This window comes from Herpailurus yagouaroundi, unplaced genomic scaffold, assembly GCF_014898765.1.
Source record: "Herpailurus yagouaroundi ecotype Mexico unplaced genomic scaffold, PumYag 182, whole genome shotgun sequence".
In the NCBI taxonomy this organism is placed as follows: Eukaryota; Metazoa; Chordata; class Mammalia; order Carnivora; family Felidae; genus Herpailurus; species Herpailurus yagouaroundi.
In genome coordinates this window covers 22,342,799-22,362,705 of record NW_024412413.1, presented here as the reverse complement: position 1 = coordinate 22,362,705, position 19,907 = coordinate 22,342,799, and the positions used below count along the sequence as shown (strand labels likewise).

General features: G+C 38.5%; 1 protein-coding gene across 11 annotated transcripts in view; it reads right to left on the bottom strand.

Annotated features, from left to right (window-relative positions):
• ANKS1B (ankyrin repeat and sterile alpha motif domain containing 1B) overlaps positions 1-19,907 on the bottom strand; it is a 909,382-nt gene that overhangs the window by 281,224 nt on the left and 608,251 nt on the right. For all 11 annotated transcript variants that reach the window (XM_040491122.1, XM_040491120.1, XM_040491121.1 and 8 more), the window contains one exon: positions 10,288-10,440. In XM_040491122.1, the coding sequence (XP_040347056.1) occupies positions 10,288-10,440 (153 nt within the window). The remainder of the gene's footprint in view (positions 1-10,287; positions 10,441-19,907) is intronic.

The window sequence follows — 19,907 nt, the reverse complement described above, 5'->3', positions numbered from 1 at the left end:
GGCTCTCCACTGATTATAGCCATGGTTTTCAACCCAGCAGCACATTAAAATCACCTGGGGAGCTTTTAAAAGACTCCAAGTGCCCAGATGCCATCATCAATGATTTCAATTCAATTGTTTAGCTATGGGCCCTAGTTTATGGGGATTAACCAAAGTAGCATGGATTTGGGCTTCCCGCCAAGATGGAGTAACAGGGATTGGATTCATCCGCACCCTGCTTTCACCTGAAACTACTAAAAAGCCTGACAATATTTGAAACATTGATTTTGAAGATGTTGGAATGAGGCAATGAAGGGCCTTGATCCCTGAAAGATGAGAAACATAGTGAGACCTACAGTTGCCCCAGTTTACCACCTTGAGAGAATTCCCAGGCGATGATGCAGGAGGAGGAGTCCAGGGAGCCTGGAAGACTCTTTGCATTGAGAGGCTGGAGATGAGGGTCTAGGGAGACTGAAGTGGCTGCTGTGTTTTGGGCAGAGTAATTAGAGCAGAGGAAGTACTGATCAGCACATGCATATGAGGGAACTATCTGAGGCCAAATTAAAAAAAAACACCTACCTGAAAAGATTAATGGGGATAGTAGACAGAGTTCAAATGGGGTGGGTAATAGTTTGCACTATTCAGACTGGGAAATCTGGAAATTCATAGGACATTGTTAGAATATTCAGAAGCATATTGTCCCATTAATGGAAGTATTGGCCATGGACTAAATAAATGATGCTCTAGGCTTGCTTGACAAATATTCAAAGCAAGACCTGAAAGGATCAGAGTATATCCACGGAGCTTTTCTATGTCCCAGAACAAAGGTCAAGAATATTTACAAGAGTACAAAAATATCCTACACCCAACAAAGTAAAATTAACAACGTCTGGCATGCAATAAAAATTATCAGGCACGCCAAAAAATTGAGGAGAAAAATAAGTCAACTGAAACCAATCCCAAACTGATAAGAGATATTGGAGTTAGAAGATGAAGGCATTAAAACAGTTATTGTAACTGCATTCCATATGTTCAATATGTTACAGGAAAGATCGAGCATGTTAAATACACATATGAAAAAAGATAAAAAAGACTCATGTCTAACTTCTGGAGATGAAAACTATAATCACTAAGATAAAAATACACTGGGTGTTAATAATGGCAGATTAGATATTACAAGGAGAAAAGATTAGTGAACTTGAAGTCATATAATAGAAACTATCCAAATGAATCACAGAGAGAAAAAATATTGAAGAAAAAGAACAGAGCATTGGTGAGCTGTGGTCCAACTTCGAATAGCCTAATATACATATGATTGGAGTTTCCAAAGCAGAGGAGAGAGAATGTGGGACAGAAAATAATATTTTAAGAAATAATGACCATGGTGCAGCAACTATGGAAAACAGTATGGATGGTCTACAAAAATTTAAAAATAGAATTACATATGACCCAGCAATCCAACTTCCAGGTGTATATCCAAAAGAATTACAAACAGGATCTCAAGGAGATATTAGCACACTGATGTTCATTGAGACATTATCCATAATATTCAAGAGGTGGAAGAAACTAAATGTCTGCCAACAGATGAATGCATAAAGAAAATGTGGTATATACATGCAATGGAATATTATTCAGCCTTAAAAAGAAGGAAATCCTGTTATATGCCATAACATGGATGAACTTTGAGGGAATTAAGTCACAAAAAGACAAGTACTGCATGATTTTACTTATGTGAGGTTATCTGATGTAGTAGTCAAACTCTTAGAAACAGAAAATAGAATAGTGGTTGCAAGGCATGGGGAGAGAAAGAATAGGGGAATTTTTGTTCAATGGATATAGTTTCAGTTTCACAAGATGAAAATTCTAGAGATCTGTTACACAACAATGTGCATAAACCACTGTACTTATACTCAAAAATGGTTAACATGGCAAATTCTATGTGTTTTTGACTACAGCAAAAATGTGGGGATGGTTGCATAACTGTAAATATACTAAAAATGATCGAATTGTACACTATAAATGAGGAAACTGTATGATATGTGGATTACATATCAATAACGCTGTAAAAAGTTCAGGATATTACACAGTAATGAGAGAGAATAAATAGTCCCACAACTACGTGCCATGTGATATAAACGAAGAAGCTCCATGCGAGAACACACCATACAAAATGAAGCAAACTGACCTCTGCTGTTAAAAGTAAGGAGGGTGGGGTGCCTGGGTGGCTCGGTCAGGTAACGGTCAGACTTCAGCTCAGGTCATGATCTCATGGTTTGTGAGTTCGAGTCCCACATCAGGCTCTGTGCTGATAGCTCAGAGCCTGGAGCCTGCTTTGGATTCTGTGTCTCCCTCTCTCTCTCTACCCCTCTTCCCTGCTTGCTCTCTATCTCGGTCTCTCAAAAATAAATAAAAATGTTAAAAAAAAATTTTTTTTAAAAGTAAGGAGGGTAGTTGCTTTAGGGGACTGTGGGGAGATTAGTGACTAGAAAGGGCCATGAGGGGCCTTTTGGATGCTGGTAATTTTCAAGTTCTTGTTCTGGGTGCTAGTTACATGTGTGTAAATTTTTGGCAAAAATACAATGACATACAGTATATGGATTTTTGTGTGTATGTTATACTTCCATAAAAAACGTTTTGAAAACTTGAAGGGAAAAGGAGAAATACAAGAATTTAAGGGGAAACCAAAAAAATTAAAAAGAGAATGACCCCAAAATTTCCAAAGTTAGTGAAAACTATAGACCTCATATCTAAAAGCTCAAAAAAAAAAAACTTTACACACAGGAAACATAAGAAACAGTACATCAAGATATATCCTAATCAAATTTTTCAAAACCAGTAATAAAGAGAACACCATTAAGTGCAGTCAGAGGGAAAAAAAGACAAGTTATATACAGAGGAACAGCAACAACAACAAAACCGAAAAAAGAAAGGATAACAGCAGATGTCTCGTCACAAATAATGCAGGAGAGAGGATGGTGGGTCTACATCTCTAAAATACTGTTACTCTAAAATTCTATATTCAGCAAAAACAGTTCTTTAAAATAAAGGCAAAATAAAGTCTTTCTACCAGCAGTCCCACAGAATAAAAAATGTTAAAGGAAGGTGTTCGGGTAGGAGAATGACAGCAGATGGAAATATAGTTATAAAACAAAGGAATGAAGGGCAGGAAGGGCTTTGTGGGTGTGTGACCTGTGAGATTACACAAGAGCCTGTTCTTCCAAGGAGTCTATGCTTGGCTTAATGTTCTGCTGTCATTGTGTTAAAAGTTTCAAATAAGTTTTGAACAACGGGTCCCCTATTTTCATATTTCACGGGACCCCCAAATTATGAAGAATTAATAATGGTCCTAATGAAGAGAATACTTTGCAGCCCATGAGATGAGAGTGGGGGAAAGGCTGGGATGCTGAGCTTGGCTTAGGTCATAGGTTCAGGTGTGGAATGTGGAAGGCTATAGGAAGCTCCTTTGGAGGAAATTAGGAATGTTTTGATTTTAATCAGAAGAGTGACTGAAATCTGGGTGGGGAAAAAACAACAGTTGTCCACTAAAATAACTTTTTTTACAGTAGACATTTCTAGATAGAACATGATTTTCTTTTTTGTACAGAGGTGGTTCATAAATGGCTATGATCAGAGGGTTTTAGTTCTTCATGAAATTCATTTGTTTGCTGAGTGCTCTCTTCAGGCCCAAATACCTTGTTTAGTTTCTCTCTCTCTCTCTCTCTCTCTCTCTCTCTCTCTCTCTCTCTGTGTATGTGTGTGTGTGTTTTACTAATTCTGACATCAACACTTCAGTAGTGCCTATTCCATAATATTGACCCCGAGGCACTGCAAGTTTGTAAATTTACTTTGAATTCAAAACAAAAGCTATATTGCTTCCAGTGAAGTTTTAACATATAAGTGTATTCTACTGTAGTATAATTCAATCTGAGTGTACAGCAAGGCTCTAAAGTTGAAAGCAGCATAATAGGTGCAGATATGCAAAATATGCTGAAAGGTAGTGGAGCCAATAATGCCAGAATAGCGCATCACCACCCCCAGGCCATATATGAAAGGGCTAAAAACCACTGGAACGGGGGTATTTATTTGGGAGACGATTATTCCTCTCATGTATGGAAGGGAAAAGGGTGCTTTTCCAAAACTTGAGCCAAATGAGGGAAGCTTCCAGAGAATTCCTAGAAGAGCTTGCAGTTTAGATGCAGGGAGTAAGAGTAATAGAGTTCATGAGCTTTGTCTGATATGGACCTGATAAAGTCTGAAGCTAGCTGTCCTGAAGTCTTGTGAAGAGCAAGCTGTACCATATATGGGTGTAAGTGAAATATTAAACCCACAGAGAATTTGCAAAGTTTGTTCTACACTTGAATACTCATATCCAGTTATTTAGTTTAAAGCCTTTGGCTTTGATTAAAGTTGTTAACATTTGAAGTGTTTAATAATGTAGCCTCCCTGGTGTGGAAATATGAATATTTTTCTCATTGATTAATGTCCTATAGTGAAGACATAACCTTTTACTTAAAATAATTGGTTTGGAAATGGAATTATAACATTTATCTTCCCCTTACATCGCCTTCAATTTATGAATTTGCTGATTATTCTTCTTGGTTGGGAGTATAAGTTACCATTTGCCTTTACCCAATACATGTACACAGACACAAACACACACACTCATACGATGCAAAAAAGACTTTCAAAGAGTAATTTAATTGCAGTTATAGAAATAAGGGTAGGATAGAAAGGAGTGAGAGTTTATAATGCTGATCATGAAATAAAAACATCAAAGTAAGTAATGAGTCTAAATTTGATACTGATGGGACTATATTTCTACAGCATTTAAAACAAATTAAGTCACCAAAGTAAAGATTTAACACAATATTAGAATATGAAATTTGAAAAATTCTTAGTATATCTCCAAGTGATTAGATTATTACGAAATTTCCCTGGAAAAGTAGAAATTAAATCAACAATGCTGCAACAAAAACAAAAACAAAACCCAAAACCAAAAAACTGAACAAACAAAAATCTGACAGTCCTAAATAAAAGCATGATGAAAGTATAGTTTCCGCAGCTACTACGCAAGAAGCAAATGATCTTCTAATCAAGTTACTGCTGTAAAAATAAGTCAAATGATTTTCAAGAGACACATATGGGTATTGCTACCTGAATTATTTTGATTCTACCCAAAGGTATTTAAAACACAACCACTGGGATAAAGGACCTGAATGTGAGACAGGAAACCATCAAAACCCTAGAGGAGAAAGCAGGAAAAGACCACTCTGACCTCAGCCGCAGCAATTTCTCACTTGACACATCTCCAAAGGCAAAGGAATTAAAGGCAAAATGAACTATTGGGACCTCATGAAGATAAAAAGCTTCTGCACAGCAAAGGAAACAATCAACAAAACTAAAAGGCAACCAACGGAATGGGAAAAGATATTTGCAAATGACATATCGGACAAAGGGCTAGTATCCAAAATCTATAAAGAGCTCACCAAACTCCACACCTGAAAAACAAATTATCCAGTGAAGAAATGGGCAGAACACATGAATAGACATTTCTGTAAAGAAGACATCCGGATGGCCAACAGGCACATGAAAAGATGCTCAGCGTCGCTCCTCATCAGGGAAATACAAATCAAAACCACACTCAGATATCACCTCACGCCAGTCAGAGTGGCCAAAATGAACAAATCAGGAGACTATAGATGCTGGCGAGGATGTGGAGAAACGGGAACCCTCTTGCACTGTTGGTGGGAATGCAAATTGGTGCAGCCACTCTGGAAAGCAGTGTGGAGGTTCCTCAAAAAATTAAAAATAGACCTACCCTGTGACCCAGCAGTAGCACTGCTAGGAATTTACCCGAGGGATACAGGAGTACTGATGCATAGGGGCACTTGTACCCCAATGTTTATAGCACCACTCTCAACAATAGCCAAATTGTGGAAAGAGCCTAAATATCCATCAACTGATGAATGGATAAAGAAATTGTGGTTTATATACACAATGGAGTACTACGTGGCAATGAGAAAGAATGAAATATGGCCCTTTGTAGCAACGTGGATGGAACTGGAGAGTGTGATGCTAAGTGAAATAAGCCATACAGAGAAAGACAGATACCATATGTTTTCACTCTTCTGTGGATCCTGAGAAACTTAACAGAAACCCATGGGGAAGGGGAAGGAAAAAAAAAAAGAGGTTAGAGTGGGAGAGAAAGCCAAAGCATAAGAGACTCTTAAAAACATAACAAACTGAGGCTTGATGGGGGGTGGGAGGGAGAGGAGGGTGGGTGATGGGTATTGAGGAGGGCACCTTTTGGGATGAGCACTGGGTGTTGTATGGAAACCAATTTGGCAACAAATTTCATATATTAAAAAAAAATTAAAAAAATAAAAAAAACCACAACCACTATAGTTAGATTTTTAAAGCTATTCTTGTACTTCTGAGCAGAGAATTAAAAATGCTCTAAAGCTGAATTTTATTTATTCATTTTTTTGATGGGTACTTTTATCATTATCAATATTGTAGGGTATCATAAGCATGGGTTAGAATTATTTCCTTAGTAAATAATGATAAAGCCAACGGAAAGAAATGAATTACACGTTCTGCACTGAAATTCACACATTAATAAATTTAATTTTTAATTTTAATTTTTTTTTAGAGAGTGAGTGTACACATGAGCAGGGCAGGGGTAGAAGATTAGGGAGAGAGAAACTTAAGCAGGCTCCATGCCCATCACAGAGCCCTATGCAGGGCTTGATCTTACAACCCTTGAGATCATGACCTGAGCTGAAATCAAGAGTTGGACACTTAACCTACTGAGGCGCCCCTACACATTAATAAATTGGGCAGTGTTAAAATTTATTTCATCTAACCAAATCTCTTTAGTAGGTACACAGTGGTAAAATAAGTTAATGTTGTTTTTCATAATTGCAATACTTTTTTTTGTTTGGGAAATGGATCAATTTCATAATTATCCATACATATTTCATGGAGGAAATATGTAGTCCTTTTATCTAACCCCCCCCCCCCCCGCCATGTAGAGTTGTCGAGGTTATCAATAGCAGTAGGAACTGTTGTGTACACTTGGTAATACCTTGTGCAAGGCCTGAGTGACCTTCTGAGTAAAGAAAATTCATGTACTTATGCACTGTTAACAAGTTTTTAGCTCTCTTAACAAGCCTTTGGAGAAGACTATAATTCAAGGTAGAGATTTATCCCACTAGCATCTGCAGAGGGAACAATTTGCCTGACAATTGTCTCCATATATTCATAGAACATGAAAATATCAATACAAAAGTAAAAGTAGTATTAATGATGTTATTAATGATAGTAGCAGACACAGACAAAACAGAGCTATTAATCAAACAGCTTCTGAATAGGAAGCATAGATTAGGTAATAAAAGGAAGAATTATTGGCATCTGCTCAATTCTCTAAGTCTAGACACACATGGGCCTGTAAAACCTTACGTCTTAAAAGTTTCTTTGTGCTTGATTCCCACTACTGAGAATGCTGATATTAAGAAATAGGAGTTCCACTACTCTCTCATCCCTATACTTTGGGTGGTGTTGTGACCAAAATCTTCTATAGATTATTCAAAAAAACCTTGTTTTTCAAAGGCAATAATGCACTCTGCCAAAAGAAAGATCTTTGGGGTCTTTTTGAAAGATTACAATTTCAAATGTATTTGTAGTTTTCTTTTTTAAAAAAATTTTTTTAAACATTTATTTATTTTTGAGACAGAGAGAGACAGAGCATGAACGGGGAAGGGGCAGAGAGAGAGAGGGAGACACAGAATTGGAAGCAGGCTCCAGGCTCTGAGCCATCAGCCCAGAGCCTGACGCGGGGCTCGAACTCACAGACCGTGAGATCGTGACCTGAGCCGAAGTCAGACGCTCAACCGACTGAGCCACCCAGGCGCCCCTGTATTTGTAGTTTTCAAATCACAATTTTGTATAGTTTTCATTTTTTCATGGAAATACTTCAAATAAACTTATACTCACTGAATTACTGTTTTCAAATATCAAGCAAAATACCATGTGGCATTGGAGGTTTAATCGATACGATTCAATGATGCTGAAGGTATTTGTAATTATAGCAGCAGCCAGTCTCCCCTCCCTTTCCTCTCCTCCCCTCCACCAACAGACCTCTGTATCAAAGACAGCCTACCCTTGCACTTTTCTCTTCACTTTATACACAACAATAGTTATTGAAGTCATTTGGTTTCCTTAAAATGAAACACTCATTACAAAGATTCAGGATGTGAATTTCTCTAAAAAGCTGTGCTCTAAATCAAAGTAACTGCACATTCTCTTCAGGCTAGAAAACCACAAATTATGGATACTTAATATAGAATTACTGGGCCCATATATTATATATGTGATTATTTTATATTTGGATGTCTTCCCTCATTATTTGGGATAAATTAAAGTCTTTAATTTGAGACCAAAGCTTTGTAAGCCAGAAGGCACACATTGTGACTTTCTTTCATTTGAAAACCCAACAACCCTGAACCATCAAATGAACTACCCTTGTAGCAGTACCAGTGAGCATAAAAATTTTGTTCTCTGATTTCCAAGTCTAAAGGTGCAGACCAATTTTTGTTTATAATAAAAATATCGATGGAATTAAATGACTTGCGTAGCCTCCTCATCAAGGGATGAACTTGCCCATATAGATGTCGTAAACTTTAAATTCTATCAGCTTAAGGAAAATATACTGGGTTGGTGTCAGATGCAGATGCACTCCAGGCCTAAAGAACTGGCCTCAAGAGGTAAGACACAATGACTATGTTGTCCAATTCTGATACAATGCTTGTGACAGGCACTTGTCCCCAGATTGAAGTCAGACTGTATTACAGCAAATGTAACCAAAGGGAAAATACTTAAAGACTCTGTATGGGTGGAAAAGGCTATTATTCTGTCCCAGCTTAAGGTTGGCTGGTGTATAGGTGGTGGTGGGTCAATCTCTGAGCCCTGACATCAAACCTGGGGCCTCAGAGCACCACCGACCCACAGTCATTGTAGCCATCCTCAAGGGACACAGTGATTGAACAAGGATGCCTAGGCTGCTGGCACTCCCAGCACTGGGAAAAGTGTGGTTCAAGCTCACATCTTAAATGTTAGCCCTGGCATTTGGATTTTGAGAGACTTATCAACCTGCTTCAGTGATCCTTGCTTCAAAGAAGACATTTTATAATAGAGTTCTATTGGAATCCCTTCTTTTCAATGAGGGATTACTGCTAATGCCAGTTAAGTGAGTGACTCATGTGCTATCTAAGTATTTGTTCTTCAGTGGGGAACAACAGTATTCAGGAGACGATATATAGAGATATTTGTCAAGTTGTATCATTACCATTGACTAGAATGTCACTTAATTGGAAACATGTTTGTTTGATCTATGGAAGGTGCCCCTTTAACAAATGGCTAAGAGTAGTCATCAAATGAATACTGGATTCTCAGTGGAGAACTGAAATCTTCTTGATGCAACTAAAATGCAATACAGTTTCTGTTAGTTCCACTGTGTTGCCACACAGACTAAGAACAAAATTAATCAGAGGCTTTTAGTCAGACAATGGGTTTCTTCTGAAATAATGATAGCTTTTGTGAGGGAGTAAGGACAGAAAGCAAAGAGGAGCTGATGGCAAATTGGAAGAAGCAGCCAAGAATTTGTCCATTTAAAGTGATTTTTGGATTAAAGAATAGTTTTTAGTGGATGTTCTAGAAACGATATTATTTTTAAAACAGACTTTTAAAAGCAAAGAATAATTAGTTACTTAGTTACTACTAATAACGATCATTTAAAATAATTAATGACATGAAATATGTGGAGACTGGACTTTTGGAGAGAAAGTGGTATAAACAGAAAAAAATCTCTTTTGAATGATTAGGTATTTATATGCTTTATCTTTCAGTTTATGAGTGTTTTTCTTCAGTTTTAGAATATAAAATTTAAATCTAAGAAATTCTCTAAAAGATTAAATGATTTTTCACTGCCTTTAGCAAAGAAATGTTCATGATGCCAAATATAATGTGAAGGCAGGATAATTACATGTTACCTCTTCATTTCTTTCATTCCTTGATGCCATTAGAAATAAAAGAGCAGTAAAAATGAAATGAGTAAAGTATCAGCATTAAAACTATTTATGTGGACCTAGTTGATCTCTTTGGGCTTGAATACATTTAAAGCAGAAGGCATATCTGCAAATTCTTGATGGATGTCCAAACAGCAACAAAGAAAGAAAAAATTACCCACCTACAACAGGAAGTTCATTTACAAAGGGTGAATGAGAAGGTGTCTTTAAGAGACCAACTTACGTTAATAAGTTCAACCTCCCAGATTTTTTTCAACAGGTCCATCGATGTGTAGCCATTAATTAGAAAGGCTTTGGTGTAGTCACCTAGTTCAATGGAATCCAGCCACTCAGCAACAGAAGTGGGATGATAGCCATCATGGCCAATGGGTCTCATCTGTAATTTAAAAAATCACATTAGGATTAGGTTACTTTGTGTTCTGTCAAACAATGGATTTTGCCACTTGGAAATTCATCTGATGTGAAGCAACAGATCTTTTTGGATAAGAAAATAAGGAAAACCAAAATACTTTACGCACAATTCTAAATCATTGATAATTTTCACGCTGAATTAGTTTTCAAAACTGCACCCAGAAATTTCTAATGTAGTTGCTATCTCCACTCCCTATTTGAGAAAACAAAATATGTCAAATTTCTGTTATAAACATTATTGACAGTCTGTTGGATGGAATTTAAAATCATGTCAGTTGAGCAGTATTAAATTCAATGCTGAAGGCACAAGAAACTGTGCTCCCAAAATGTAGATGATAATTCTCATATGTATAACATCAAAGCATGTGAAAATAATGCATGACTTAAACATCCAAAGGAATTCATGCTTATGCAAGACATGTATTGTAGGTAGTGCAAACACGCTGGAGAAACATACTGCCGTGTGAAGCAGTGAAGAAGAGGCTTTTGGGTGTTTAGAGACCATGTGTTCTGCATAGACTCTACAGTATGTTAGACATGAATAGAGAACTTGCTGGCAGACAGGTTCCTATTTTTTGTCAGCTATATACAGATTTTTTTTTTCTTTAGGAGAACAAAGAAGTGTGACAGCAGCATAATGTTTCTCAGTTTAAATTGGAGTGTGAAAGTAATTTAAGCAAGAGAAACTTCTGGGTTTAAAATTTTGTATGATTATTCTAGTCTTTTAGCTTTTATTTGGAATTTTAGTTGAATTTGTGTTCTTGGATTTTGAAGTAACTCACTTCTAAGGCTTGGCGTTGCTCTGGATGCCATGCGGTGTATCTAATACTTCAGCTATTATGGACAGGTGGTGCTTCAGCAACCGGATGTGATCCTTCAGTGAAATTCATGATGGGAATAGCAAACTGGGCAAAATACATAGATTTTCCTCTCCCTTCAGATTCAAGGAGATAAATATTAATGGAAATCTAGATGATTCTGATCTGTTAGCAGAGAAAAGATTAGTCTGGTTGTCAGGGATTCAGATTTTAATCCTAAACATGGTAGGCTTTCTGTCACTATGCAGCATTCTCATTTTGGAGATTCTTCTCACTCTTCCATTTGTTTTTTTGGATTCAAGGTGTTCATTAGGGATCAACACCTGTGAAAAGGAGGGATGAGAAGCAGAGTTGGGCAGAAGAGGAGATGGATTGTGATGGGTCCTGGCAAAGCCTCTGTAGCAAAGGTCATGCTATTCGAGGTCATGTGCTGGGCAGCCTTTGTGCCCCATCATTCAGCTGGATATGGCTGCCATGGGAGAAGCATGACTCTAGCGAGGCTGCTCTCCATAGCAGAGGCAGACCCTGCAGATGCTGACAGCTGGAGGCTGTCTGCTGACCACTCTCCCTGCTGCTGGGCAAGTCCTTCCTTGATGACAGAGCCTGGAGGAGCATTTCCGTGTTTTCCAGAATATTCTGGACCCGGAGTCACCTAAGGTTAACGTTTTGCCACATTTGGTTTCTACCTTTTTCTCTACACCCACTTCCTCATTCACATGCACACAACACACTTTGTTTTAGGTGAACCATTAAAAAGATGTTTTTTCACCTAACACTATTTGCAGACATCATGAAACTTCACCCCTTGATGCTTCAGTATGCATCTTCCAAGAATAAGGGCATTCTCCTACATAGCCATAGCAGCATCACACTCAAGAAGTTTATCATTGATAAAGTTATATTATCTAATATACAGTCCATATTTAAATTCCCCACATATATGCCAAATAGAACTTGTAACTTATTTTCCTTCTGGACAAGCTCAATCAAAAGTCAAGGCAATTATATTTTTAAGGATTTCTTCTGCCTTTTTCTCTCTTATTCTTCTGGGATTATGTTTACTCCATCATTTTTAAATTACTTTTTCTCCTTTCCTCTTTCCTATCGTTCCCAATCTATTTTCCATTTTGAGGCTTAAATGTCCTCTATTGGGAGTTATGGTGTAACTCATCATTTGCATGACAGTCTGAACTGCATCAGGCTTTTTGTATGTCACTTGTACATTGGACTGACCCAGTTTAACTACTCACTGAATGTCTGTTCAGTAACACGTAACATAATGTTTATTATGCAGTAGCTACAAATGTAAATGACAACTCACGGTTTGTAAAATGAAGTTTAGTGGCAGTTGCAAATAACTGAATGTTGTGTATGTGTAAAATTGAAGATTAGGATCCAAAGCAGAGGCACAAAGTATTAAGTACCTCATATTCTATAGAGTTATAAAAACATTGGGCTAGGGATATTCTCCAGTACTTATTAAGAGGTGGTTGATCCAATGCTACTATGCTGATTACTCACTGCAGCTTAGGAAACTCCCTAACTGTCCCAGTTGACAGAAGGAAATAACTGGAGAAAGGGCAAGAAGGAAGGGAGAGAAGCTCATTGGAGTTGAAATTAGCAGCTTGGCAAAGGTCGTACTGTTAGCCATCCAGGATCTGATGACCCCAGCAGTAGATACAGGGGATAAACTTAGGAAGCCTTGAATCAGTCTGGGGTGGAGTCAGATGTCCCATACCAGAGAACTCACACACACACACACACACACACACACACACACACACACACACACTACTCCTTTGAGAGAGCAATTACTTGTCATCTGCTACACAGAGGTTGGTTGATGATCAGAGTTGGCCAAAGAGTGGTGGTGGGGATACCAACTAGACCTCTTCAAAGCAAACCCTATTAGTGTAAAAAAAGTTTGTTTTCAAACTGAGGGTTGATGGGGGGTGGGAGGGAGGAGAGGGTGGGTGATGGGTATTGAGGAGGGCACCTTTTGGGATGAGCACTGGGTGTTGTATGGAAACCAATTTGACAATAAATTTCATATATAAAAACAAACAAACAAAAAAAGTTTGTTTTCCCCTCCAATCCCTCCTTCTTGCCCCAGTGGCAGCAAATTTAGAATCAGAAAAGAGAGAGGTACCAGTCCCTTGGGGTAAGCCTAAACTTGGGAAGGGGAAGGTCAAAGGGAATAAAAGAGGCTTAAGTGGATTGGAATTGAGTTTTCAATATTTTACATGACTGGAAAGTTATTGGATATGTCTGAATGACATTAAAAATGACAGAGCAGCTGAACTTGGTTGAAGGTAGGATTGAAAAAAAAATAAATCATATCAGTATCTGACTAAACGCAGACTGCTAAGTAATCTGGTTACTCCCGTGAGGCGAGTTCTCCCTGAGCAACCTTAAGGAGGTGAGAGGGAGGAACGCGTTTGGTGGGAGAATGGGAGATGGGAACAAGGTAGAGAGCAAGAGTGAAGAGAACCTGGAGATGAACATGCTGATGTATACGGGGGCAGCGTTGATCCAGCCACTGACTTGATAAATATTTAGTTAGTGTCTGTTCTGATGAATGTTGTGGAACAGTACAGAACAAAACAGTCATAGTCTCTCCCTCAGGGAAATTAATAACTCTTAATTAGAAAGTATATAAACAGATGACCAATCAATTATGAAGGCTCTGCATACCTGAATAGAGGAAAGCATTAGAGCCAAATGAAGTTACAAAATTAACTTGACACGTATTTAATGGTATGCAGAGTGGTTACTGTGCTGCACAATAATTTCTTTAGAAGCAATTCTTCCATCTGTTCTTTCATTTCTGTTCCTACTGTCACTACCCTGTTTAGGTTCTTGTTAGTGCTTACAAAAACTAACGCAAGAGCCTTCCACGTGGCCTCCCACTTTTGGTTTCGCTTATATCATGCTGCTGCATCAGTTTTCCAAAAAGCCAGGCTTTTAAGTCAACGCTTGCACAAAAACCTATAGTGGCTCCTTCTCGGTAAAAATGCAAATGTCCTATTCCAGAATTCTAGGACAATTGCGATCAAGTACAAACTTATGTTTTCAAATTAATCCCATACTACTCTGCCATGTGTACCCTAAACAGTATATTAAGTTGCTAGCCATGCCATGAACATGTGCAAGACACTTTTGTATTTTTGCTAATATTATTTTCCATGCTTGGAATGCTTTGGCTTCTATTTCTATAGTGTTTCTTCAGGATTGGTTTCTCTTCTTGAGCTTGAAGATACAAATTTCCAAAAATTTGCAGGATTTCTCACATAGAGGGCCTATAGCTATCACATAACACAAGTCAAAAATGTATCTACTTCAGCTCACAACCAGCCCTCCCTCTCAGTTTCCAATCTCAGTTAGGGGGGAAGTATTACACCATTTCCCAAGTAGATGCTCAGGAGTCATCTTACTTTCCTCTTTCTGTTTTACTATCATATTTAATTAGGCAACAAGTCTCATAAATTTGATTTTAGTTCCCTCCTTCCAAAGTGGACTTTGGAACCTGACAATAATATCTACTTCAAGTGTTGTTGTAAAGATTATATGATATAGGGCATGTAAATTGCCTATCACAGTACTTTGAATATAATACGTCTTCAATAGCTCAGTTTTCTTTCCTCACCACTGCTCTAAATTAGGTTCGTGCTTATTTTTATTTATTTATTTGTGTGTTTTTTTAGCCTATGCTTTGAAACTGCATAATATTGAATCCTTTGGCTGCTAATCCTTTCAACTTCTAATCAAGATTCTTCTTTCCTCTGTCATCCCTCTCTTTTCCTCACTTCATTCCTTTCCTATCTTGTTTTAAAAAGGGTTTATGCCTGCTAACCTCTTTATACTCTGCCTTCCCCCAGCAGATAGCTACTTTTCAGAAGTTCATCTAACAAGGCCACTCAAGTAGATTGAATTGTTATTTATAATTCCTCACTTTCTTCCTGTATTGGAATTATGTCTCTGTGCCCTTTGCCAAGGGATCTGCATTGTATCCACTGTGATTGGAGTCACTTCTCCATCCACTGATGTTGGCCATGTACTTGCTTGGCCAATGGTACAGGTAGAAGTGTCAGTGTGACAATTTATAGGTAAGGAAGGCTCTGTACTTCTGTGACCTACTCCTCCTTTTGTGTTTTTATGCTCTAGTATAAGAATAACAAGTGGCTGAGCAGTCACATAACTGCTGGTCCCAGGAGAAAGATGAAGACTTGTGGAGCAAACCTAAATGTAACCCAGAGCTTAGAGTCTACCCTGGGTCACTAGAGTTTGGGCAAATCCAGCTGAAGTTAGATGAACTACAGCTGCCCTACAAACTTGTAAGAAAAATAAATGTATTTTTTCGTTGCTGTAAAGCTTTGAAATTTTGACATGTAAGGGAAAACTAATACAGTCATTTTTAAATTTCAAAATCCTTGGTATTTATATGAGCCAGGGTTCTCCAAATAGAGCTAATAGGATGTGTATACACACATGCACAAGTTCGAAATCTGGCAAGTCTGAGATCTGCAGGCAGGCTGTCAGACTGGAGACCCGGGAAGAGCTGATGTTGCAGCCCAAGCCTGAAAACAGTCTGGAAGCAGAATTCCCTCTTTTTCTGTGGAAGACCTCAGTCTTGGTTCTTGTAAGGCATTCAGTTGATTGGATGGAGTCCCTCCATATAATGGAGGGCAGTCTGCTTTACTCAGAGCCCACTGATTTAAATGTTTATTTCATCTAACTAATGCTTTCATGGTGACATGTAGGCTGGAATTTGACCAAACATCTGGATATCATGGCCTAGCCAAGATGACACATAAAGTGATCCAAATTGTTTAATTTACGAGTCCCAAGGCATCTCCATGAGACTGCGAAAGGCCAGGGATGCAGAGCTGAGCTAACATCAACATCCTTCCCAAGCTTTCTGGCTGTCATCTAGTAAACATCTATGTCCTGCAGCTTTACTAATCCAAAACTCAGTAATTCTGGATCTTAGGAGTATGATTTCAGGGGGCATAATCCATTTTATAGCTCACATGCCTCTGTACCTTTGCTCAAGCCATTCCCTCTGCCAGGAATACTGTTTCTCCTCTGTTCTCCTGTTGAAATTCTATCCATTCTTAAAAGGTCTTATTTAAATATTGCTTCTTCTGTGAAGGCTTCTCCAATGCTACTCCTACTCCCAAGTCAAAATTAATCATATCTTCCCCAAGATTTTTGCAGTAATTTTCATATAATTCTATTATAGCTAGAGATGTGAGCATCCATCTTCCTCATTAGACTGTCACCCTTTTGATGAAGAAACGAGGTCTTAGCCATTTTGTCGTCTTTTATGTGCCTAGTGGAGCATCTCATACATATCAGGTATTTGCCAAATGTTTATTAAATTAAGTGATTTAATGAACACATGAAGATTAAGTGACAAATTAACTTTAGTGGCATGGAATCCAGTTGTAAAGGAGATTTGTATTTTGTACTACATATTATGAAAATGAGGGCTATATTTATGCCTAACATTAATGTTGCACAACTACTTAAAATGATTACAAACCAAGACCCAATTACAGGTAATATGCTGTGTTACAAAATGCATTGGGCTTTGTTTCCATAGCCCAGCATCTCAAATCTTCTATTAACAAGCTGTGTAACTGAGGGCAAGTTACCTCACCTCTCCAAGCTTCAGCATTCTCATCCATAAAATGATGGTGTTGGGAAAATGATCTCAAAGTTCCTACATAATTCCTAAATCTTGCAATTCTATATTTTGTAAGTTAATGTCAAATTAGTGTCAGATTTATTTATCCAGTAAAGAAAATAAGAAGCCCAAAGGCAAAACTAAATAAAATAAAATAAAAAATACAACACAGGACATTTAGGCTAAAGATAAGATGGCATCCATACTTGTTTCATGAGTCGCCAGAAGCATCCACAAGGAGCACTGTGACTCTTTTTCCAGCAGGAACATCTGGCAGGACAGAGCTAGACAGAGACAGCTCCAGTAGCTGCCAGGCCTGCAGAACTGCTGAATATGAATGGGAGCTAGGCACAGTCTGTAATCTGAGAGGCAGAATGGTGGGTAGGCAGTAGGCATTCCTAACAGAGGGTCACAGCAAGGCCATCTGATTCAACACATTGAATCCCAAAGTGTGGGGGAAATCTAAGCTGGGACAGAAATTGGAGTCAGCAGTGAAAGAAGCTTCCAGGTCACCTTCAATCTAAAAGATAGGTTCCTTGCTCTAGAGTTGCCTTTTTTTTTTGTCTTCCCATGAGCTGGAACATAAAGTGTCTGTAGCCCAGCTTTGACTATACAGGCAAAGTAATACCCCAGAGTTTGGGAAATGCTTCTCAAACCTTAATGTACAAAAGAATCATGTGGGAAATCTTGTTAACATTCAGGTTCTAATTCAATAGGTTGGATGGAGAATTTGAGATTCTGTATTTCTAACAAGCTTCCAGTAATGCTAATGCTGTCAGTCCGTGGACCATACTTTGAGTAGCAGTGCTTTAGAGGATGACAGAGCAACAGATGGAGGGTCCTGGGTTCTTCAAGAATTGCATAGAGCAGAGCCAACTTGTAAACCTGGACTGCTTACTTCAAGATTGTTACGTGGGAGAAGTAAATGTTCTATTCTTTAAACCACTACATTATGGAGGTTTCTATTCTAGCAGCTTAGCCTTTCCTCTAATACAAACAGAATTGAAAATAAGGGAATTTCATACATAACATTTAAGGAAGCCTATACTTCCATTTGACAGTATGTTGCACTGTCTCTTGTTTTGTGAAGCCATTAATTTTCACATCCGTTGCCATTAAAAGAAACCTCATTTCCTTTTACTGTGTTTGTTGGCATCTTTTTGTCAATCACACTGTCATCCCTTTGTGATAAACTATGCAAGCAATAAGAGGGGGAAGTTGTGGGAAAACCTCAAGTATCTAGCTTTGACACCTTGTATCTGGGTACATGGTGATGTTACTAGCTGAGAAAGAGAAGAAAATAGACTGAGGTGACGTGCATGATTCTGAGATATGAGAAATTATAGATGCTGTGGAATTGTGCTCTAAATTTGGGGGAGAAGTCTGAGGAGATGTAACTTTGGGCCTCATAAGAGTATAGGTGGGTGTCTTGGCTCCTCCACTTATTAGCTGTATGACCTTGAGTAAGCTACTCAATCTTCCCTAGCATCCATTTTCTGATTAGTAATGTGAGAGATAAAATTAACATCTACCTCTGGGGGTAGTCATAGGCATTCAGTGAAACAATGCAAGTAGAGTTTAGCACCGTACTTGGCACACAGAAACACTCAATAAATCTTAGTTATTTTTACCGTAAGTGGGAGCTGAAATCATGCATGGATGAGACTGCAGAGGGTGTGTAGTGTGAGAAGAGAAGTGGTGTGAGGACAAACCAATACTTGCAAAGTGAAAGATAAGAAGTATACTCAGGAGGCCAAAAAAGGAATAGTCAAGACAAGAAGGAAAGTGGGGGAAATTTAGTTTCAAAGAAGGTATAGTCAGCAGTGATGGAATGCTGCAGAAAGGTCTACTAAGATGAGGACGGAGAAGGGTTCATGGGATCTAGCCTGAGGTTAGGCTGCCCTGGGTTGAGGTATAGGTTAGAGATGAGAAAGTAGAAAGTGCAATCAGAGCTATTTGAATTATATAAATGGAGTCTGCATGGAAAGAGAAGGAGGGAGATGGAAGGTTTGAGAAAGCACAAGGAAAAGGCATTGGAAAAAAGTGAGAAATGAGGACTCAGCGTTGAGGAAGGTCTGAAATACAAGGGAATATAAGTCCAAGGGTGTTATGGAGATTGAGATGACATAGAGGGCTTGTCTTTTGCTTTGAGATTTTGCTGGCCTTTCTTGGAGATTATAGGATGAGAGGCATAGCTGGAGTAACTTTGGGGTTAATAATCTTTGTGTTAAAACAGTTGTAAGGGCTTGGACTTGGTGAGAGCTGGATCCTTGTATGTGAAATACTGGTAAAGATCCTCCCATAGTCAGGGGCAGTCATCCCTGGAAACAAACACACAAACCTGACCATCATTTATGTAAACCTACTGGTTGCAACAGCCCCAATGGACCAGTCTCAGTGAGACTTAAACTTGCCTATGAAGCTACAATGGACTGTGGCTTCTCTTTTCCCACCTGGATGTACTTTGTACTCACAGACTCCCTGATATGACTTTTGTAATACAGACAGCTGATGTCGTCCAATGCCCCCCTCTATTCCTGCTCCTTGTTCTAGCCTCTTTTGCTCTGTCCTGCTGCTACACAAGACTCAGACTAACAGCAGCCCTGAAAATAAACTGGGACAAGCAGGGCTAGCAGGTGCATGCTGCCCAGTCCAAATGCAGGTCCATCAAGTAGTGTGAGGATCAGATCTCCCATAGGCTTTGAGACTTGGGCTTAGACATCACTGTGCTGTGTCATCAGTGGCTCTTAAAAGACTGACTGAACATGAAAGAGAAAGGTAGATCCACTGACCACAGGGCCCCGGAAAAAAGTCTATCCATTGCCATCTAAGTGCTATTGCAGTGCAACTTTGCTAGGAGAGATACGTCTGCGGAATGGATAGGACTATTAATGATGAAAATGTCACCTAACAATATGAGACTTT